General features: G+C 35.1%; 2 protein-coding genes across 2 annotated transcripts in view; both read right to left on the bottom strand.

Moving 5' to 3' along the window:
* Window positions 1-9,992, bottom strand: part of LOC134241897 (uncharacterized) — a 35,711-nt gene extending 25,719 nt beyond the window's left edge. Inside the window, exon 1 of the mRNA XM_062723914.1 lies at window positions 9,591-9,992. Within this exon, the coding sequence (XP_062579898.1) occupies window positions 9,591-9,609 (19 nt within the window). The 5' untranslated portion in view covers window positions 9,610-9,992. The remainder of the gene's footprint in view (window positions 1-9,590) is intronic.
* Window positions 9,993-17,688: 7,696 nt separating this feature from the next.
* On the bottom strand, window positions 17,689-18,938 carry LOC134241898 (beta-1,3-galactosyltransferase 5-like). Its single transcript, XM_062723915.1, has one exon. It carries the CDS (start codon window positions 18,936-18,938, stop codon window positions 17,913-17,915), a length of 1,026 nt encoding a protein of 341 aa, XP_062579899.1. The 3' UTR covers window positions 17,689-17,912.
* Between the last annotated feature and the right edge of the window lie 5,441 nt (window positions 18,939-24,379).

Below are 24,379 nucleotides of genomic sequence, written 5' to 3'. Positions count from 1 at the left end.
AAAATGCCCTATAACGAAAATATTGCAAAATACCCTGGTAATTCTTCCTTCTTATTGTGCGCATGCTCAGAAAAGTTGAATAAGTCTCCATAGTTACCATGGTCTCAAGTATCCACGAATGAATGTAAGTGAACCAAAAATTTTGATGTCATCTTTTTCAAAAAATGTTAAAACATATTTCTCTCCTTTGCATGCTCCATTTGAATGTTGTTTATTTACAAGTTTGAGCTAAAAATAAAAGTGGTGTGATCTTGACATACACAAAACAACGAAACGGTAGACATAACATTTGTTTTTCCGGCACATATATTGTGCAGTCTTTTCTTTGCAGTTTAATTGTCATATCTTAGCTTTATACTCATAATTTTTTCTCTGTATGTTTTTTCTTAAAAGAAGGATATGATTTTGACTCATTGTGTCCTTTTAAATAGTCAGCCATCGATTTATTAAAATATTTTTTACTTACATGGATGGGCTGTGGCAACGCACTTTAAAGTAATTACGCACTTTGAAAATGTTTTTCAAAGTGCGTTAAATCTGGGACAAAATCAACACACTTTGAATTTTTTTTTCAAAGTGCGTTAAATTTGGAACACACTCAACGCAATTTAAAAAAAATTTCAAAGTGCGTTGAGAGTGTACATAAACATTTTTACTATGGGGACATTTGACGCAGTTTGAAAAAAAATATTTATAAAACGAAAAACTCGAGACTTAAATTTTAGTCATTGAAAGAATCAATTCGTAATAATTATATAATTGTATCTTTCCAAAAACGTTTTAATTTATATGTACTCATTTAAACTCATTGTGAACAAGAAGAAAACGAGTAGAAGGCAGTCCAACTCTTTTTTTATTATACATAAGATCGTACAAAGCCATCGGTAGCAAATTGAAAGAGGACTCTTCCAGGTGTATACGCAAAACATTTCTGTGCCCACCCCATCCCCTTCCCGGTACCGATGCCTATGATACACCCAAACTTAGGCATTTGCATAGCTGGTATGACGTTGAAAACTTTAGTTTACATAAAATGCACGCAAACTGGAAAAAGAATTTAGACACAGTCAAACATTAATGAGAGAAAGACTTTTCAAATTGTGGAAAAATCAAAATCGCTTACTATCACACCCTGAAGTGATCTCATTGCCGAAGAGTTATCAAACAGGTTCAATTATTCATCATACCTATGATTTGCAAGAATATTGACCAAGCTATAGACATTTTAGTATGGTCGATATTAACGCACTTTGAAAAAAATTACTTTTTTCAAAGTGCGTTGATTTAATTTGGTCCCAAATTTAACGCACTTTAAAAAAAAATTTCAACGTGCGTAATTTTTCAAAGTGCGTTGTAACAATGGGCTCATACGTTTTAAACCTTTCTATATAACGTACTTGTGCCATACAGAATAAATAGGGAGGTGGAAAACAGTGATCTCGTATATTTTAATACATGTCATTGTTATTCATCCAGTCTAATTTTAAAGTAAATTTCTAAGTAAATTCTTACAATGTTAGCACCACCTCTCATACATACATAATGTTCATTGAAGAGCAGGTAATTGTAAATTTTCTATATTTGGTAAACCGTAAGGACAAAAAAAACATGAAATTAGTTAATGTATTACAATCTAAAATCCTTTTTTACATTCAAATTGAGCTTCAAATTGACAAATTTCTGTGGTAAATATATAAAAGTGAAATTAGGTTTAGATTTAAAAGCAACAGTATCGGACGAAAAAGACCCAAAACACAGCTTTAAGTGCAGTCATCTTTTGGTATAAAATATTTGAATAATTCTTTGAATTCAAAAACGTTAATTTAGCTCAGTGAAACATCTGTGGCGGTCTTCCAGTTTCACTAGGTCTAATTCGTGTTCAAATTTTGAGTAAGATGAGCAGTTTCCCCCAAAATTACTTGGAGGTAATATACCCTTGATTTTTCCCAAGATTCTGCCATCATGTACACAATGCCGTCATAAACACAGAGGGATGGCCCTATTATGAATTCCAAAAATCGTAACTCCTTGAATGTCACCACATCTCCAAAACAATGGCAAAAAGATCTACATGTAAACCGGAAAAGAAAGATTTCTTTGCATTAACATGATGAAAAATTAAGAAATGACAGAAGCCATTATTTACAGCAGCAGAATTTCACTAGGGAGATTCTTATAGGGTATGTATGGCTGCTAAGTGGCCTTGTCAGTCCAAAATCTTCACATCCAAATCATGGCAAATTCAGCAATCAATAAAACATTTTTTACTCCATAGCCATGTTTTGGGAAAACAGAACTATATGTAGTCTGAAATAAAGATTTTAATTTTTAAAACATGTTTTAAGGCAAAATGATAAACATGACACAAACTTTATCAGCAAGACAGATTTCAGTAGTTTGTTTTTGGTATTTATACCTGCTGCAAGCGTGAGGAACCGCTGATCCCCGAAGAGGAGCTATTGAAAGTTCAGCAATCCATATACGTGTATCTGTGTACAAACCTGTCAGAAATAAATAAAATGGAGTCACATGTACCGCTAAATGATATTTTATTGAAAGCAACTAGTAAATTATTTGAATTGCATCTGATCAAATCAGGGTCATTGTTTTAAACCGAATATATTGTGGAAAATAATCAAGCAGATGTTACAAACAAATAACATGGGATAAAATATTCATTTGTTTACTGTACTTACCTATTAAGCTGTATACAATTAAATCAAGAGATTGTACTGGACCTGCAAATAGCTAAATCAATAGTGGTGAATTTGATTTGATTCAATGTGTTAATAAAAATACATAATATATAGTTTAGTGTGTGCTAGAATTGTTCCTCACTATACGTAAGCTCTTTGATGTTGAGAATTTTCCATGAGCAGGACTCCAGAAGCGATGCCTGTGGACATCCCTACCATTTCAAAATTTTCTAAAAATAACCTGACAGCATATGAAATGCTCTAGTATTCTATATTTAATATCTAACTATCTGTATTTGAATGCGTCGCAGCACCCATTACTGGTTTTTATACGACGGGAGAGAGCGCTGTCGATCTTAATATCTTATCTTGTCCAGGGCTTTCTTGAAGGCTTCGAAAGATTTTGCGCGCACTCTAGGCTATCTTTATCCAGGTAGTCCCACAGTATATTCTTAAATAAAAACATTGAAGAAAATCAATTCAATCAATTAAAGCAAAACTTACCATTAAATTACGACGAACAGATTGTTGGCGTCATCCAAAAAAAAAGCGTGATGGCGTCTACATTCAAATCTCCGAGATCCGAGTATTTTCGATTGGAAGATTTCCGACAAACAGCAAAAGGAGATCACTTTGTTAGCAAATAAGTTTTAGGTCTCGATATCTCAAACAATTTTGCATTTGTCAGATAAATCATTTTACATAATTCGATTTAATTGCTGAAAATTAAATCGCGTTATTAGAGAGGCCCATATTTGGGGTTATTGGGCCAATAGTATTTCCCCGTTCTATCAACTTTCGGTATTTTAGCCTAACCGTTGGGACTTCCTTTTCCGTTAGAGAACCAAGGAAAGCAGAAGCATCCTGCATCTCAATCGGTAGTTTCAGAAAATGCCTAGAGGTAAAACGGCTGCCAAGCTCGCGAAGCGCAAATCCGCTGCCAAGTCAACACCTACGAGTGGACCAAAACAAAAAAGAGGATCAGTTGCGTCAACAGAAGTTTCGACAGAGGAAAACATACCCTGTACAGCTAGTATTACAACTTCAAGTGTGGTTGCTCCTTCCACTAGTCCCAGCAATGAACCTGAGGTCAATTTAGATACTACAGGTAACGAGATCGATAGTATATACGGTAGTTTGGGGGCAAATGTTACAGAATCGATCAAACAAAAAATTGTTAAGGGTGAATACATTGATTTAGGTCAGTTTCTATCCAATCCGGTACCGATGGATGGTAAGCAAACACTAACAGTCTCTAATGGTCAAGTCGTAATTGAACCGAAAAGGGCTACAGTAAAAATTACAAATGTGCAGCAGTAGACTGATGCATTTTTGATTTTCTCATCAATATATGCCACAGTACACCCTATAAAAATTTTGGCTTGCTTAAGTACATCCACACTGTTCGTCTAGGGGCTAGCAGATGCACTGGTATAGGGTGGAAATTTTATGATGAGCAATTTCGAATGAGAATTGCTAAAAATTCAAGTGCTTCATGGGGAATAGTTGATCAGGAGCTTTGGCTAACGTACATGGTACCATCGTTTACTAGTCCTGTGCAAAAACCTTCAGCAGGGTGGCGTTTTCTTTAATGCTATGACTATAACAATTATGGGGTTTGTGTTAAACAGCAGTGCCATTATTTACATAAATGTTTGAGCTGTAGCGGCTCTCATCTTTCAGTTATGTGTACAGGCCCATCTGCTAAAATTCAATATGCTTCTAGAGATTTTTCAGGTCAAAGATACCCATTACAATACAGGAGCCAGGTACCACCCCCGCCTATAGCACGATACCCCAGTGTACCACAATCTGCAGGGCCTAGGTTTTTCCCCAATTAAAGTGGAAGTTCTTGCAGCTTATTTACAAAACTCTGATTATGATAGGAAGAGTTCAGAAATTTTGTTAAAGGGGTTTTCTGAAGGTTTCAAACTAAATTACAATGGTCCGAGGGTAGCTACTAATTGTTCCCATTTAAAGTCAGCCAGAGATAATGAGCTTGAAATTCTGGAAAAAGTGTTTAAAGAAATTAATGCTGGAAGAGTTGCTGGCCCATTCCATTCAAGACCCTTTCCCAATCTTAGGCTTTCACCTGTAGGTTTAGTACAGAAAAAGGATGGCTCATTTAGGTTGATTCATCATTTATCTCATCCTGAAAACTCAAGTGTTAATTCATTTATTGATCCATCTTTCTCCTCAGTCAATTATTCCTCATTAGATGATGCTGTTAGGTTACTAAGTTTGTTGGGTAAAGGGGCCTTGAAGGGTAAAATGGACCTCAAGTCTACATTTAGGTTGCTTCCTGTTCACCCATCAGATTTCGAGCTTTTAGGTTTTAAAATAAATGACATGTTTTTCTACGACAAATGCCTGACTATGGGATGTTCAGTGTCTTGTAGTCTTTTTGAGGAATTTTTATCATGTTTGGAATGGATATTGAAGCAGCAGTCTGGACAGAAATCTGTGGTGCATTACTTAGATGACTATTTGTTTGCTGGTAGGGCAGGTAGCAACACATGTGATGAACTTCTGCCATTGTTTGTGGGGCTTTGCGAGCAGTTAAGTGTCCCCTTAGCTGATGATAAAGCAGTGTGGCCGCCTTCAACTTCCCTGACCTTTTTGGGTTTTGAGTTAGATTCAGTTGAAATGATGATAAGAATCCCAGTTGATAAGTTAAATAGTTTAAAGGATTTGATCAACAGTTTTATGTCAAGAAAGAAGGCTACTCTAAAGGAATTTCAGGGTCTTGCAGGTTTGTTGAACTTTTGTTTGCGTGCCATTCCGTCAGGCCGGGCTTTCACTAGGCGTATTTATGACATCATGCAAGGGGTCTGTAAACCACATCACTTTATCAGGGTTTGTTTGGCAGTTAAGGAGGACTTGGGTGTGTGACTTACATTTTTAGATTTGTTCCATGGCTGCTGTTACTTTCCACAAATCGACTGGGTAGATGATGATCAACTCCAATTATTTACTGACAGTGCAGGGAATTCAGAATTAGGTTGTGGTGCTTTCTTTAGGAATCACTTATTGTTTTTCAAGTGGCCAAGTGAATGGGCTGGTACTGAAGTACTCAGGGACATCACATTTCTTGAACTTGTTCCAATTGTTTTGGCAATTCATGCTTGGGGAAGTCAGTTATTCAGCAGGAAAATAGTTTTCCATGTGGACAATGAGGCCTTAGTAACAATTTTGAACAAAAAATCTTCTAGATCTAAGCGTGTTATGTGCTTAATTCGTCCCCTGGTACTTCATTCCATGTTAAACAATATACAGTTCAAGGCCTGTCAAATTTTAGGTGTTAATAACGAGGTTGCTGTTGCTCTATCTCGTTGTCAGTTTCAGCGTTTTCTGTCACTTGCACCTTAGGCGGACTTGGAGCCAACATCAATTCCAGAGTCCTTTAGAACCGTCATCTCCAGACTGAATTTGACAGATTAGTTCAGAGTTTAATTTCAACAAATACAAGACTTGCTTATCAGACAGGTTTAGTTGAATTTGATCGTTTCAGGTTATCTTGTGGGTTACATACAATTTGGCCTCCTGATGAAAAACAGATTATAGAATTTGTAGCTAGTTGTTCATTAAAGGATCTGTAGGAGACCCCACCCAAAACTTTGTTATCAAAAAGATGGCGGTAGACATGTCAAGATTGCAAAGTTCAGTAGGTGCTAGGTTGCCAATTACACCAGAATTGTTGGGGAAAATATTGAATGTACTCCCAATTGTTTGTAAATCATGCTATGAAACTACATCGTTTTCAGCGGTTTTTTCATGCTCATTTTTTGGCTTATATAGGGTTGGGGAGTTGGTGTTAGATATAGTAAGAAAAGCAGTAGTTCTCATGCCTTGGATGCTGCAAGCATCCATTTCTCTCGGGACAATTCAGATGTAAAAATTTATTTGTCTCATTCTAAAACTGACCAGTTTGGTAAATGAGTTGTTTTGGTTCTACCTGTAGTTGAGGGAAAGATATGTCCAGTCACGCTACTAAAACAATATTCAGTTCAACGTCCCGTGAGTAAAGGTCCTTTTTTCTGTCACTTCGACAAGTCACCATTAACACGTAATCAATTCAATGCCATTTTGAAAAAAGTCTTTGTCATGCATGGTAGACAATAATAAGTACAAGTCACCTTCCTTTAGGATATGTGATGCCACAACAGCTTCTATTAACGGTATGTCAGATGATCAAATTCAAGAATCGGGTCGTTGGGGATCAAAAGCTTACAAGAGATATATAAGAATACCAACTTCAAATTTGATTGATGGCTAAAGATTCGATTGGTTGTATTACTTCCAGCACCTCAAACAGAATAGCTTGATAGGTTTTCTAATACCAGTCTGGAAAATGTTATTTTAAATATATATTCATTTGTGTTTACATATATTTCAGAAGGTGTAAGAATATGGATTGTTGGATCGTCAATAATATGGCATGCTTTTTGTTATGCTAGACAAAATGGGGGGTCCAATCTTGGGTTATCCACATTAAAGGCTGATATCTGGTGGCAGGGAAAAGGTGGCATGAGATGGCGACATCTCCTCCCTAAAATCAAATTAATGTTAAGGTATGAAGATCCCCCACAATATCTGGTTCTACATTGTGGGGGAAACGACATTGGCCAAATTACATCATGTGCTTTGCGTTATAGCATAAATGATTCTTTAGATTTAATTATAGATCTGTTACCAAACACCAAAATTATTTGGTCTCAGATATTACCTAGATTGATTTGGCGCAATGCTAGGGACAACCATGCTCTTAATAAAGCAAGGGTTTGAGTTAACAGCTTTGTTGCAACGAAACTTCTGGCACATCAAGGGGGATATATCCGTTACCCAGATTTTACTTCGGTTGATCATACTTTGCTTAAAGAGGATGGGGTACACTTGTCAGAGCAAGGCAATAAGATATTTGTTGAAACTTTGAGGAAAGCTTTGCACAGTTTTATAATGTCAGGGGTGGGCGTTTTTCCTGCTTAAAATGGCCATGGCACTCTATTTCACTGACTAAATAATGTAAATCACACTTAAATAGTCACTGATGTAGCTAATGTGGTTGTTTTTTTACTCATTTGTCTTGGTATGCAATGTTTTATTTATGTGCTTTGCCTTTCTTTAGAACGGGGTGGGGGGATAGAGTGGGGGCAGTTTAGTCATAAGCGTTCAGCTATCCCATTGTGGCGGTGGACACTTAGTGTCCATTTGGCCCAATCTTTAGCTGAACTTAAATAGGGTTATATTTAGTGAGCATCTGTTCCCAGGGCTCGCTACATTACAACTGTACATAATTATTTTCAATATGTGTGAAATTTCAATTTGCTTATTGGTGTCAGACTGGATGAAACATTTGCAATGTATTATTTGCCAGTAAGTTGTTTAACGGATTCATTTGTATGTTTGCCTATTTCATATTCATTTCTATATTTGCCTATTTCTTATGTATTTTCATTTACATGTATTTGCCATTTTCCATTTGGGTTGCCAAAATCGCCCAATGTATTTGGGTCGGTAACCTTGGTTATGATTGTAACCAGTAACTAACTGTAATTGCTTATAACTGAAAATTGTCGTGCTGCTGTGGCCATTATTCGCCATTAAACTTTAAGAAATTTATATCTGTGTGGTTTTCTCTAACAAATGTAATTGTCACCCTACTTGAAAAAAAATATGCTTCACATTTTCATCAGTAATAGTTTGTGAAGGTTGAGCTTTCAAACATTATTTCTACTCTAATTTATTGAAATGGGAACCAGAAACCCAAAGCTTCAAATGCACAAAGTTTTTATTTGACATTAAAAGTGGATTTTTGTGAGATGATCTAATTCATTCTATACTTCATTTTAACAACGACTGAACTTACCAGTATTCGGTTTCATCCGACTTACATGTATCAAATACAGTGTATTTTCAATATTGCATAATTCTTACGCAAATCTGTACTTACATGTTACATCCATCGTAGCATTGAAATCTGCAAACGTTGTTAGTGTTGTCTGAAAATTTTGTATCAAATTGCAGTCAAGCACATATCCATCTGTGCTGTCGTCGATGCCAAATCTTTTCCTAGCTACATCTGACAACGTTGAAGGTATTGGGCTTCTTTTCAGGCATATCCCAACAATATCATTGAATGTAGAGTTGTCTTTATCATAAATACACAATTTCAGGTACTTGCCATGGTTTTCTTCTATAGTCAGCTGATATGCAGAATAATTCTGCTTGTATCCAAGGATATAATTTAAAAGATAATCTGCGATAAATATTTTAAAGATATTCTAAAAATATACATCTTTTTATTGCAAAACTAGTTTGTTTTCATTAATGAAGATTCGGTATGAAATGAAGTATGATTATTATAAAATTCACCATTTTTGCGACAGGTCCCGGTAATTTCATGCGTTGAAATATTACTGTTATCGGAATATTCCTTCAAGATCTTCAGTGTTTCGATAAAAGGTGCTTGAACATGCTCGAAAAACCGTATCAGTTCATTTTCCAATGTTCTAAAATGGAAAGGGAAAGACTTAACTGCAATCGGTCGACTGCATAGAAAATTATGAGGAAAAAAATATCCCAGTCAAACGATACATATAATAATTAAATTAAAGAAATAAATTCACGAAGATAACTATTTTTTTACACGGTACAAATTCAGTTACCTGTCGTAACCTTGAATCTCCCTGCACATCAAAATGAAGAATAAACTTGTACATCTACATGTAAAAACCCCTGAAGAAAAAAAAATACATTTTAACATAAACTGTACTTAAAAATGTGTAACTTGTATTCACTGTATCTTTTTCAACAGAATAGTCAAATTTTAGCATAAGATGTTTAAAAATCGTGTAAAATGTATTCATATCCTCGTTTTCAAACAATCGGACTTACCTGCAGTTAAGTATTTCATGGTTATGCTTCACGCTACTTCTTCCGATCATGCATCAAGGACCACAATTCGTGTGTTGTACGTTACTATGCGTTTATGCGTCGTTTTGTCAAAGAAAGCTATATGCATCGTATTCACCAAGCTTCCTGTAATACTCTTCTTCACTCACTAATTAATAAGCAACGTGCAACTCATAAAATAAGTAGACAAAACAGATTTTAAATCTGTTGTTCAAATGAATTATACTATCTTGTTGATAACAGACAGGAAGTGTTTTGATAAACAGATGCTTTAAAAAACTATTTTTATTCCTGGGTTCAAAGTTTCCTGGTTTAGAGGAGAAAAACATTGATTTCTGAGTTGAAGATATGACGCATGAAACTTGTTTAAGTTTAATATTTTATGAAGGACATTAATTCGTACGTCTTATGATACCACAAAAATGACGAAAATTATACCCCTAAGACAACAAGACCAGTGATTTCTTAGTATTTGATAAAAATGAAATATCTTGCTGCATAAACATTTTTTTGTTACATGTAACTTTGAAATTTACAATAGGATACAGTGCAGAAAATTACGATTACAATGAGTTGACAAAACTTAATTTCAGGAAGGCTGCATATGATTTTCAACAAACAGAATTTTTCATTTTATCACGTAAGATGAAAAACAATAATTCGGATGTTCTTACCGGAAGGACGTATGTGAGTAGTGTTCAAGCTGCACCGAATAACTATTGCTACATGTACTTTAAAATTAACAATTTACATTTGAAGCAAATAACTCGCCTTCCGGCAAAGGCGGATCCAGGGTCGACCCCCTCCTATATTTGTTTAGCTAACCTGAGCTGAAAGCTCAAGTGAGCTATTCTGATCACAATTTGTCTGTAGTCCATCTGTCTGTCTAGCTGTCTGTCCGTCTGTCTGTAAACTTTCCACATTTTCGACTTCTTCTCCATGCAGAACCACTGGACCAAATTCAACCAAACTTGCCAAGAAGCATTCTTTCATGGAGAACTACTGGTCCAATTTCAACCAGCAAAAAGCATTCTTGCATGGTTTAAGGGGATTCAAGTCACTTCAAATAAAGGGCCATGTCCTTATTCAAGGGGAGATTTTTGAGAAATAGTGAAAATTTAGTGGCATGTTTAAAAAATCTTCTTCTCAAGGTCCACTAGGCCAGGAAAGATAAAACTCATGAGGAGGCATCATTATGTAGTTTAGATTCAAGTTTGTTCAAATCATGACCCACGGGGGTAGGGTGGGGCTTCAGAGGACGACCAAAGGTTTAGATTGATTGATTGATTGCAAATTGTTTAACGTCCCTCTCGAGAATTTTTCACTCATATGGAGACGTCACCGTATGCCGGTGAAGGGCTTCAAATTTTGACCTTTACTCGGCACTCAGGGCCATTGAGCAGTGAGGGATCTTTATCGTGCCAACGCCTGCCGCTGACACGGGGCCTCGGTTTTTAAGGTCTTATCCGAAGGACCCGCAACTTTCACTTCAAAGTGCCGAGCGCATGGCGAAGGAACAGTTGCTACCCATTTTAACGACTAGGTCAGTCGCGGCCGAGATACGAACTCACGACCTCCCGATCACGAAGCGAGCGCTCTACCGACTGAGCTAACGTGAACGGTACCAAAGGTTTAGAAATATATAGGAATTTTTTTTTAAAATCTTCTTCTCAAGAACAACAAAACCATGATTGATCATATTTATACAGAGGCATTTTCAGGTAGTGTAGATACAAGTTTATTAAAATCATGACCCCCTGGGATCAGGATGAGGCCACAATGGACAACGAAGTTTTACATAGGAATGTATAGGAAAATTCTATAAAAATCTTCTCAAGAACTACAAAGCCATGATTTATCATATTTATAAGGAAGCATTCTCAGGTAGTGTAGATTCAATTTTGTTCAAATCATGACCCCCGGGGTCAGGATGGGACCAAAATGGTCGACCGAAGTTTTACATGGGAATATATAGGAAAAATCTTTAAAAATTTTCTTCTTAAGAACAACAAAGCCATTATTGGTCATATTTATATAGAGGCATCTTCAGGTAGTGTAGATTTCAGTTTGTTTAAATCATGACCCTCGGGAGTAGGATGGGGCCACAATAGAGTAATACGACAAAATTTTACATACTAGGAATATATAGGAAAAATCTTTAAAAATCTTCTCAAGAACAACAAAGCCATGATTGATCATATTTATAAGGAAGCATCCTCAGGTAGTGTAGATTTAAGTTTGTTCAAATCATGACCCCCGGGGATAGGCTGGGGACAAAATGAAAGTTCAAACTTATATGGAAAAAAGCCACAGTAAGTCGATTCAAGTTAATTCAAATCATCTTCCCTTCTGCGTGTAGGAGTAGGTTGGGAGCACTTGCAATTAAGCTTTACAAAACTAGATTAATTTTTGCTTTTTTTCCTAGCCAAAGTGCTCAGGTGAGCTATGTGGCCCATGTGCCTCTTGTTTAAAATTTTCTTTGAAATATCCTAAAATCAAGTTTAAAACACCTCATTCTGGGTTCTTCGTGTGGCTCGTACATGTACCTCGCACAATAACCTCGGACGTCAAAGGTGTTCTATCATCTTTCTGATTCAGTCATGTGATCTTATTTGAATTTCATCCATATGTTAAACTTTTGAGATCCGAGTTACTTTGTGACACACCCTACAGTTTTTTCTTTAAGGCTAATAACATATAGTTGTAATGAAAGCAATATACATGTACAAGAAGATTTAGACAAATAAAAATACCTTTTCGAACAACTTTAAGCAGAGTGAAATAGGAAATGGGTGACAAGGCAGTTTCCGGAGGAAAATGTATCGACCTGATGCCTATTCCTCCACTTATCTTATCCGAAGTTTGAATGGAGATTAGCGGAGTCAGCCGAGGATTGCCGACTGCTTCTGTCACACAATGAGCGGAGCTTTATCTCTTGCATTCGTTGGTGTTCAGCGGTGAACCTGAGTTGCATCACTGAAGATAGTACAAGATACATGTACAGTGAATCTCAAAAAAAATTAATAAAATGAAAGATATAACAAAACAATTATTTACTATGCTCTCGGCTAAGTTGCGTTTTGTCGACCCTCGAACCAAAAGTGTCTTCCTTCCGCCTAACGGTGTAACGTTGAATTTTGACCCGGGTTGAAAATTGACCCGGGGGTCATTTTTCAACGTTGAATAGTGAGACCAAAGGTGTTGAATTTAGATCCTAGTCCGTTGAAAACTGAGCCGGGTCGTGGAATTTTGATCATGAAACCGGTTCAAAATTCAACAGCATAAAAACACATATTTATGCCTTGGTTTTCATAACTGTGATTTAATCCATAATCGTCGGGAACAGGAGGAGGGGGTAGGGGTTGGGGATGCTTAACCCCCTTTTCTGCAAAGTTAGACATAATATAGACATCGAACAATGTCAAATTGTTTAGCCCCCCGCTTTCAACAGGCATGTTACAGTGTAGTCAAAGAGAGAAGAGTAAGTGGTAGTGCTTGAAAAAAAAAATTGGACCCCCCCCCCCCCCCCTAAGATTTTCGGCTTTGGACTACTAGTTTGGACAATCGACAAATTTTCTTTTTCTTGTCATTTTTTTTTTCAGATTTGAATTCTTTTTCCATCCCCCCTCTCACCCAGCACTTTCAATTTGCCTCCGACACCAATGTAATCAATGCACTCAATTCAGTAATTCAGGTATATTCTTAGAATAAAATATTCAAAAAAAATATCTTCGATTTCAAAGTTACTAATAGTCTTGCCGCTTAAAATCGCGGTATTTCATGTAATATTTATTTAAAATGAAGAACATTTGTATATGTAGATATGGAATATTAGAAAACATAGTTACACAATATGCAATTTAGTTCAGAAATTTATGTATTTTAATTGTTTTTTTTTTTTTGTTTTTGTTTTGTTTTGTTTTTTTTTTTTTTTTTTTGTTAAAAAGCTTTATTTATTTTAACGTTAAAAATTCGTAATATTAGTATTTGGGAAATGAAGAAAGTTAACGCATGAAGCACGTACGTTTTAATGCTTATTTAGTTATGCACAACATTAATAACTTATAATATCCAACTTGAAAAACGGATTTTTTCAAAATAAAAGGTTGAGTGATCTTTTTCGCATAGTTAATCCAACAGTTCAAGAACGTACCTCACAATTAATGCATATTTAATTTGTAAAGTAGAGGATGTAAAAGGGGGTGATTATTGGGGATTAGTACTATATATATTTGAAGAATGTGGTTTTTAGCTCACCTGAGCCGAAGGCTCAAGTGAGCTTTTCTGATCACATTTTGTCCGTCGTCCGTCCGTCTGTCCGTCTAGCTGTCCGTCTGTAAACTTTTCACATTTTCGACTTCTTCTCAAGAACCAGTGGGCTAATTTTGACCAAACTTAGTACAAAGCATTCTTATATAAAGGGAAATTTAAATTGTGAAAATGAAGGGCCAAGACTACTCACAAGGGGAGATAATCAAGAAAAGACAAAAATAGGGTGGGGTCATTAAAAAATCTTCTTCTCAAGAACCACTGGGCCAAAAAAGCTGAAACTTATGTGAAAGCATCTTGGGGTAGTGTAGATTCTAAATTGTAAAAATCATGACCCCCGGGGATAGGGCGGGGCCACAATGGGGAATCAAACTTTTACATAGAAATATATAGGCAAAAATCTTTAAAAATCTTCTTCTCAAGAACCACTTGGCCAGAAAAGCTGAAACTTATGTGGAAGCATCCTTAGGTAGTGCAGATTCTAAATTGTTAAAATCATGACCCCAGGGGATAGGGCAGGGCCACAATAGGGAATCAAAGTTTTACAAAGAAATATATAGGAAAAATCTTTGAAAATCTTCTTCTCAAGAACCACTAGGCCAAAAAAGCTGAAACTTATGTGGAAGCATTCTTAGGTACTGCAAATTCTAAATTGTAAAAATCATGACCCCCGGGGTTAGGGCGGGGCCACAATAGGGAATCAAACTTTTACATAGAAATATATAGAAAATTTTTTTTAAAAATCTTCTTCTCAAGAACCACTTGGCCAGAAAAGCTGAAACTTATGTGGAGGCATCCTGGGGTAGTGTAGATTCTAAATTGTAAAAGTCATGACCCCCGGGGGTTGGGCAGGGCCATAATGGGGAATCAAAGTTTTACATAGCAAAATATAGGAAAATTTTTTGAAAATCTTCTTCTCAAGAACCACTGGGCCAGAAAAGCTGAAACTTATGTGGAAGCATCCTGGGGTAGTGTAGATTCTAAATTGTTCAAATCATGATCCCCGGGGGTTGGGCGGGGCCACAATGGGGAATCAAACTTTTACATAGAAATATATAGGAAAAATCTTTTTCTCAAGAACCACTTGGCCAGAAAAGCTGAAACTTATGTGGAAGCATCCCAGGGTAGTGTAGATTCCAAATTGTTTAAGTCATGACCCCCGGGGGTTGGGCAGGGCCATAATTGGGGATCAAAGTTTTACATAGCAAAATATAGGAAAAATCTTTGAAAATCTTCTTCTCAAGAACCACTGAGCCAGAAAAGCTGAAACTTATGTGGAAGCATCCCGGGGTAGTGTAGATTCTAAATTGTTCAAATCATGATCCCCGGGGGTTGGGCGGGGCCACAATGGGGAATTAAAGTTTTACATAGAAATATATTGGAAAAATCTTCTTCTCAAGAACCACTGGGCCAGAAAAGCAGAAACTTATGTGGAAGCATCCTGGAATAGTGTAGATTCTAAATCGTTTTAATCATGTCAACCCCGGGGGTAGGGTGGGGCCACAATGGGGAATCAAAGTTTTACTATGTTGAATCAAAGCATCGTATGGTAGTGTAGATTTCAAATTGTTTAAATTATGATCAGTTGGGTAGGGTGGGGTCACAATATGTATAACAAGGGGGAAATCTGGTAAAGAATGGAATGTTCAAAGCTTCTCAGGTGAGGGATGTGGCCCATGGGCCTCTTGTTTTGTATTTGTGACTGGGTTGTTTTCTTCATTTTTGTAGTTTTTAATAAAAAAAATGTTTGCCTTAGATACACATCCCCGACTTTCAGCGTTATTTTATTTTTGTTATAAAGTAGCCAAAATATAACATTGATCACCCAAAAATCGGGGAAACACAGGATAGTTTGTGAGGAAGTTTTGAAGCGGTCCTTCCATCCAATTAGAGAAACATGTCTTGGTTTTCAACATTGGCTAGTTTCTCTTTCCCCTTTTTGCTTGCTTGTTTGTTTGTTTCGTTTCGTTTATTTATTTTGTTTATGGTTTTTTGTCACAATATTTCAAAGGGTTTTGACACCATACCCCCGCCTCCGAGAAAAATTGTAGGATTCTCTCTCTCTTTCTTCGAATTCGAAGAGGAATGCGCCTTTTAGTTGTTTAGATCAAAAGAAGTTGCAGGGACGGCGTTTTTTTAATTGTTGATATCAAAGATGGTGGAAAGTGTAGCTTCTAGTCCATTCCAGACTCTAACTCTAGTTCTCATTCTCATGGTTATGCTCCGAATACGATCGATTTTTAGGCCGAGGCAGGCTACTGACAGATACGTTTGTTACAAGGATTTCATCAACCTTGTTTAAAGGCAGCATTCTTTTACATTTTATGGTCGCTTTATTGATCTTTTTGAATTCTTTTCACAAATGTAAGCTATCATTGGATTCATTTTGACTGATGTGTTTCATTCATGATTTTAGGCTCTTAATTTTGTTAATTTTATATACTGAATTTGACTAGAAGAGATGTTCTGCATACCTGATCAATATTATACAGGGCTCACTTTCTAGACACCAGATTTCCAGGGTTTTTGTTTCATGCCTTATTCATAAGTTTTGTAGTTATTTATGGATGTGCATTTTAGAAAGTATTGTCAAAAAATAAAGTTGTCATGCTTGAAGATTAACAGAAATCCTGTACCGATCAAAATGTACATATATACACGGGATGATGGGTTTATTTCTATTATTTTTGAAAAGGGTAAATATTGAAACTGAAATATAAATATAGAGATACTGATAAATCCCGTAAAACAACTTCCCAGTTCAAAAATGTTCAAACTCTGAGGTTGGGTCAATATTCAACAGGGTCAATTTTCAACTTGTTGAGGTCATCGGGGATAAGAAAAAAATTCATGCTGTTGAAAAATGACCCCGTGTATCAATTCAACGACTTTTTGTCTCAAATTTCAACGGAGAAAATGCACCCCTGGTTCAATATTCAACGTTGAAAAATGAACACCGGGTCAATTTTCAACTGGGGTCAATATTCAACGTTACAATGGCCTCAGGCAAACACTTTGCTTCTTGGATTCGACAAAAAGCATGTTGCCCTCGAACTCAGACAATGATCGGAAGAATATTTTGTCGGCACATCCTCAAGCAAATTTTAACAATAAAGGTCTATATTTGAATTCAATTTCACAATTCATATTTACAAACAGTCTTAGAATTTTTCTGGAAATTATATAGAAGATATATATAAGTATAGTATAAAGAAGTTTCAAATAGACAACTTTTAAAACTGAATTTATTATCCTAGACTTATGAAATATTATATTTATATTATATCAACAAGCTTTTAAGGGCATCGCAAAGTGGAATCTCCCCTCTCAAAGAGCATACTTAGTATCTATAAATCAAAACATCATTCCACATCGATCACGATGCAAATAACATTGATTCCCTTTCTCACAGTATTAACACACCCACAAACGAACACGCACAAATGTGTTACTATAGAAAGTTTTCAAATGACATATTTTCTCTCTGGGTCATTTCCCTAGGTCGCCATTTTGATGGACAACCTGATAATTTTTTCTCTTTGTCTTACCAAATTTGAGAGGGTACGTGTAGCGGATATATTTGGGAAAAAAATCTTCATGTTATAAAATTTATGAAATGAAGGAATTGTTTTTCTGAAAAAAAAAATTTTTTTTAGTATAATTTGAATTTTTATAATTTAAAGTTTGTTATATAATGCAGGAAAATGAGCATGTTGACCCCCCAATATGACAGCCAATGGGAAACAACTCTTTTTCATTTGGGCCTTCTGAAAACTATTTATATCCTTTATATCTCCGTTGCGAGGGGATAAAAAAAAATTTAAAAATCATTTCATATCCCCATTCAGTAATGGATATAGCTTGGTCAATCAGTGACAATCTCGTAAAAATTGCATACTAGAATGATGTGACAGTGAATTTTACATATTGCGGTCATAACTATTTGACTAATACTTTTGAAATTCAGGAAGCTAGAAAAATAAAGAGGTCTAATATAACATATTTCATTTATCTATTTATTGTAAATTATGCAGATCAAAGATGAAAGAAATCAACGATTCTTGAAATCCAATACGAATGCTTCAGAGGACAAATGAATCGTTTATCATTCAACTCGTTCCACATTCTCTCTATTTCTTTGGGGTAATAATGATGCCCTGTAATTTTGTTTTTGAAGTGTGTCCCACACGGCCCTTGGTCTCTGTAACCACAACTGAAGCCAGGGTGCCCCTCGGCTTCAGCATCAATGTATCTCCTACAGATTCCATTTATAAAAACATCCTCCAAGAAAATATATTTCACACTTTTTGTAGCAAAGTAAAGTTTCGACAGAATATCACCGGTGATGACGTAAGCTGGCCCGCTGATGTAATCTGGAAATGTGTCAGCACTATACTGATCACGTGACAAGTACCATTTTGAAAATGGAAACCTGAAAGGAGATGTATCTTTCACTTTACATCCAATAATGGAATTAGTTCGTTGCCTTAGTTGGAGATCGTCTATCAGATTTCTGATATTTAGGAACATATCGTCGTCTATTTTCAGATAATACTTCGCATGATTACAATTGTTATGGATCCACTCAATTATGCTTATCGACTTTTTTGCCAACATTTCATATTTGTCCTCAATTTTAACTTCAATGATGTCATTATAAATTTCCTTTTCCTTAGACAAAACGTCATTAATGCGTCTATCTTCGGATATTCCAACAAAGAAAGCCAGTTTAAGGCCTGGGTCCGATTTAGCCACACTTCCCCAGGAATATCTAATTGCAAATCGTTGTTCAAAATTGGCAGCATGACTAGGAACGGCTATAAAAAGAAATAATGCAGATTCGTTTCTACAATTGATTGGTGACCTAGAAACCGAATGACGAGCTTTTGTTTCAAGAAAGACGTCAACATTATAAACGTCTTCTGGTACCTGTACATTCGTTTGAAATAATTTCGGTATAGTTAGGATGCTTGTTAATATTAATCCACTGTAAATGAATACTCGCACACACACTGGCCATCTCCGAATTTTTCTTTTAAGAGGAACTGGGAGTTGATCCATGAGCTGAAATGAAAAACAATACAAGAGTAATTTACTTTAAAATTATTAAATTCTTCAATTCGAATCTTTAAATCATGATGGTAGCCTACACCTGCGGCTTTGAGATTTCTTTTTATTAATTTGTGGCCACGAAATGAAAATTCGTGGGAACGAAATAAAATTCGTGGCCACGAAATAAATTCGTGGGAACGGAATAAAATTCGTGGCAACGGAATAAAATTCGTGGCCAGGAAATAAAAATTCGTGGCCACGAAATAAAATTCGTCGCGGGTTCAAATCCCACTGTGGGACGTGGAGACCGGTCCTTCGGATGAGACCGTATAAACCGAGGTCCCGTGTCGCAGTAGGTGCTGGCACGAAAAAGATCCCTCCCTGCTCAATTGCCCTGAGTGCCGAGCATAGGACAAAATTTGCAGCTCTCCACCGGGACGTTAAACAATATACAATAAGACGGTAATCAATCAATCACACAATGAAATCGAAAAATTAGACAGTTATTCTTTAAATCGATAAAGCACTTGACTTCGATTCGCAGTTCATGTATATATATATATATATATATATATATATATATATATATATATATATATATATATATATATATATATATATATATATATATATGTATAAATATGCATGATTTATTTTCAATTTTAAAAAATGTTTAAGTCCGACTTTTAAATAAATTTTACAGTAATCATAATTCCATTGTATTCTTAATTATGTATCCTACCTAAATTCGCTACCATCAGGGTCTAAAGCATTCAGTATCAGTCGTACATCCTCCTCATGAACTCTTAAACCATTCTCCTGACACTTATAAATCATCAACCTATATCCGTGAAGATTTCCGTAGGTATTTTAAAAGCTCTCTGTTAGTAAACTGAACAACATCAGCAATATCATTGTAAACTTTCCTTCTAAATAAGCTCAGTCTATTCAAAATTCGTCTTAACTGTCGTTCACTAACACTGTATCCATGTTGTCCCAAACTTACACAAATATCCCGTTGTGTCAGTCCGATTGAATGATAATAATGTATAAATTCGTTCATCTTGAATGACAAAAGAGAGAAGAAGCTAAACATGACATTATACAGCAAGTATTTATTTCGTGGCCACGAATTTTATTTCGTTCCCACAAATTTTATTTCGTTACCATGAATTTTATTTCGTGGCCATGAATTTTTTTTTTCGTGGCCACGGATTAATAAAAAAAATTCTCATACCATGTCCTATATCAGCCACCGTAAAGCTGAAATTTTTACGGGGCCAAAAAAAATTAGATAAAGAGGCATATTGGCCAAAATGCTCACCTGAGCTAATTGGGAATAAATTTATGGTATGTTGATCTTGTAACATTATACAATTATAGCTATATTTCAAGGTCAATGCGATGATTCAGAATCTAATGGAGTAAAAGATTTATCGAGCCTAAAGGGTTAGGTAAACATTGTTTTTCGATGGTGGAAATCGTCGTACTGACAGAAAAAATCAGCAGTATTTTATAAATATTGCATGTAGTTGAGTGTAACATTGAAAATTTTCACCCCAAGAAAACCATTGTCAACCAAGGCGCACTCAACTACATGCAATATTTATTATATTATACTGAATGTTCTATACAAATACATATAATAGTGAAACGTGCGCAGTTATTCTGCGCAGTTGCTATTTTTTGGAATATCACCCGTTGTCAAGAAATGTTGACTGTTGCTATTACGCTGGAGGGCTTGGCTTCATTAATCAGCGGGTAATGGTGTTTTTTAACAAATGTTTTTCGATCAATCAGATTCAACTATTTTACATGAAAGTATTATATTTTATATTATTATATCCTCCGCTCGAAAAGCGGGAGGGTATATAGTGATCGGGATGTCCGTCCGTCCGTCTGTTACGCTTTGGGGTATCCATCTCTTATCCGCAAACTCCTCTTATATATAAAAAGATGTGTTTGTGAAACATCTATGCCCCTGTATGGCAACATAGCGAAGATTAAACTTTTCTTAAATGCAATTTAAAAATATTGGCACCCAAAGTAGGGTCTCCTCACAAGAAATAAAATTGCAAAATAGGAAAGCCCTAGCACCACTTGTTCAAAAGTAATGGCTAAGGATAAGTCTTTGAAAGGTAGGTCAAACTCAAAGGTCAAAGTTGATGGTTTCTAAAAAAGGTTTAATGTAACAAGGATTACGTGAAGTATGAAAACCCTAGCCCTTACTGTTCAAAAGTTATGGCAAAGGTTAAAGTATTTTTTCATAAGTACGGAAATCTCCAAGTTCAAGGTCAAAAGGTCAAAGTTTCTAGTATCCAATGAAAGGCATGCCAAAAAAAAAACATATGTGAAGTATGACAGTACTAGTATCTACCGTTTAAAAGTTATGGCCAAAGTAAAAATTTGGCATTTTGTGTAAAACTGGACAAACTCCAAGGTAAACCCAAAGTAAGTGGTTTCACAAGGAATACACATATCAAATATGAAAGTCATAGCTCCATTAAATGAAAAGTTATGGTCAAGGTTAAAGTTTTTCGGACAAACAGACCTTCAGATAGACAGACAGACATACAGACGGACACGATAAAACTATACTAGTCAAAATTTCTAAGTCCCCGGGCAAGTTTTTGCTTTACACAGCTCTTATATTGAATTATTTTAACAGTATAATTTAATAAGTTTTCGGGATGAAAAAGTAGCAATACAATTTTTTCTCACTAAATTTATTTTATTGAAGCACTTTATCACAGTATGCAGAAATGATAAGGCACTCTACAATTAAAAATTCACAACGTTAGATACTGCAATATCCTCCATTCAAACTAATTCACAGAAAGAGTTTACACTATTTAAGAAAAATTCTTTTTATTGAATGTTTTTCCATGTGGAGACTAGGTCGTTCTGTAGTTCCGCTAGATTCTGCTGCTGGAAAAGCTGTCTCACACACCCGTCTATCTTCTTCCATACATGTAAGTTAGGGTTGATATTAGGATGACAAGGGGGCCTACCGAAGGTGCCTGTGTCTTGCTAACAAAAGCTAAATAATGTCTTATTACATGTGTACCCCACTCCTCTTGTTTGACATTGAGGAGGGCACTTCCGGTTCCGGTTCCATTTATTTTTCCGGATAAACTCTAGGATGATTTTGTTGTGTTTGTTGAAAATCTAGCGATTTCTAATGATTAAAAGGAATTCAGGTATGCTTTGTAGGTTTTTCGGGCGATAATTATAAAGGTTTTAAGTAAAAAAAAAAGTCATACAGTGAAAGAAAACAGAACTCTCGTCAACTACGACCAGCTTGGGCCATTTCAGCTTCACTTTCACATTGTTGTGTGGACATACACCGCATTTTAATCAAACTTTTTTCTGTTTTTCTTTATCAATTAAAGATGGAGAACACATGGAAGTAAAAAATATGAAGAATACACCCGAAAAACATATGGAACTCGAACATCATGCTTTTTAACAACAAGAGGCCCAGGGGCCACATCGCTCACCTGAGTAAAAGACCTTTACTTGCAAGAATTATGCATGTAGATGTTAGAGTATGGACTTCCTCTTTCTATTCATTTACTGTAATTGGGCTTGATCTAAGCATAAAATTGCTAAGAATGGTTTTCTTTTCAAGCAGTGCTTAATGCCTATCTCATTAACAATTTAGTCATAAAGAGGTCAATCTCAGTATTTCTGCAGAATATAGCACTTGAACTATCAACTCTGAAGTGTAATATGCTTTTATTGAATAAAAACATATCTTTCCTTTTAGGGGGTGTAACATTAGTTATGATACTTATAATAAAAACAGAAAATGTGAATAAGATTTAACATTTATTTCTTTACAAAACTGAACAAATTTGTTGAAAAATTATCTGACAACATTAGTAGATAATATAATAAAAACTAAAAAGCATTAATAAAAATCAACTATCTAAATTTTCTAAGACTTCAATATAAATGTATGCACAAAGTATCAAATATGCATTATATAGCAACAATTTTGTGACAGAAATGCAAAACTTCTTGACATTACATCTAAACATAGATGCTTTGTAAACATATCAAACATTTGTTTAGAGGAAAGTTGAATACATCAAAGTCATTCATTTGAAAGATATGAAATACACTGTATATTCATTTTTAAGTTCACTTAATAGTAAATCTTTCCTATAAATAACGAAAGCGAAAATTTGAAAGATTGCAACTGAAGTGAATAATTATATGATGATCAACAGACTCTGACTTTGAATATCAACTACTATATTAAAAGAATGTTTCATAAGTAACATTTAATTAGTCTAAGAGTACCTGCAGGAATCAGATTACCTAAACTTGATGGTAATATTCCAAAATGGAATGATTAAGACTGTTTTTGCAATCAATAATTTTGAATTTAAAGACCAGTCATGAGAAATTATAGTGATCCACCTTTTCCTCTCTTTTATAAGAAAAATTGTAGTGTTATAAAGAGGTAGGTTTACCTCCCTTTACGGGCTGGCCATTGACCCCCTCTTTTCATACTTACCTGGGTATAAGTGTTTAATATATAGTCGATTCTCATTAGATTATAATATAATGGTGGTCACATATTAAATATCTCAATGCTGGAGAAAATAAAACATCAATTAATATGGAGTTAACTGAAATCAGCAATATACTAGTAACTTATAATGAGTTGTCAGTTTCTCTCTGATTATGCAGGTTACTTCCCTTTTCTACACAGGTAACATAAGCTAGTAAAAGTAAATGTTTAAAGCAATTTCTGAATGTTTTGAAATACAAAAATACAATAAACTTAACATTTTAAGTCAAAAAAATCAAAAAGATAAATAATCAAGTCAAAATATTTCAACACAAAGTTTGATATATTCCATGAACATTATTTAAAAACAAAATGAATCAAATGATATATATAAAATCTCTGAGCTGTGCTTTCAAAATGTATCAAATTCTAATTCAGCTACAAATCTAAATAAAATAAAAATAAATAAGTATGCTGGATGGTCGTCAGCATTAAACTAATTTCTGAGAGCTTTATAAAAAAAATCATAGATAATGGCTTATAAATATAGTATGTGAACATTTGCAAGTATTTCATTTTCAGGTGCATCTATTGGTTAATTTGTTGACCACCCAGCCTGTTTAAAGCCTCAGCAATTATGATATCTACAATACTGCATGAGATTGATTATAAAGTAATTACATAAACACTTGAATTATATGTATGATAAGAATATTGACATGCACTGCAATTGTTATTACATTTGCTCCGAAAAAATATATTAATTCATGTACCGGTACACTGTAAAAGTTTATATTTTCTTGTACTCCAGTATTGTTCTGCAGGGAATAAATGACACAATTTAGACACAGTAGAGTACTGACATTAATAAACTTATATTTATATTTATATAAACAATATTTAATTCTATACAGCAATTTTTTCATGA

Source organism: Saccostrea cucullata, unplaced genomic scaffold (genome assembly GCF_032062105.1).
Source record: "Saccostrea cucullata isolate Sc308-1 unplaced genomic scaffold, CSIRO_AGI_Scuc_v1 ctg2726, whole genome shotgun sequence".
NCBI lineage: Eukaryota > Metazoa > Mollusca > Bivalvia > Ostreida > Ostreidae > Saccostrea > Saccostrea cuccullata.
This window is presented reverse-complemented; position numbering and strand designations above follow the sequence as displayed.

Coding starts and splice junctions, on each gene's coding strand:
- LOC134241898 (XM_062723915.1), bottom strand. CDS start 18,938: ATGGATCAACTCCCAGTTCCTCTTAAAAGAAAAATTCGGAGATGGCCA.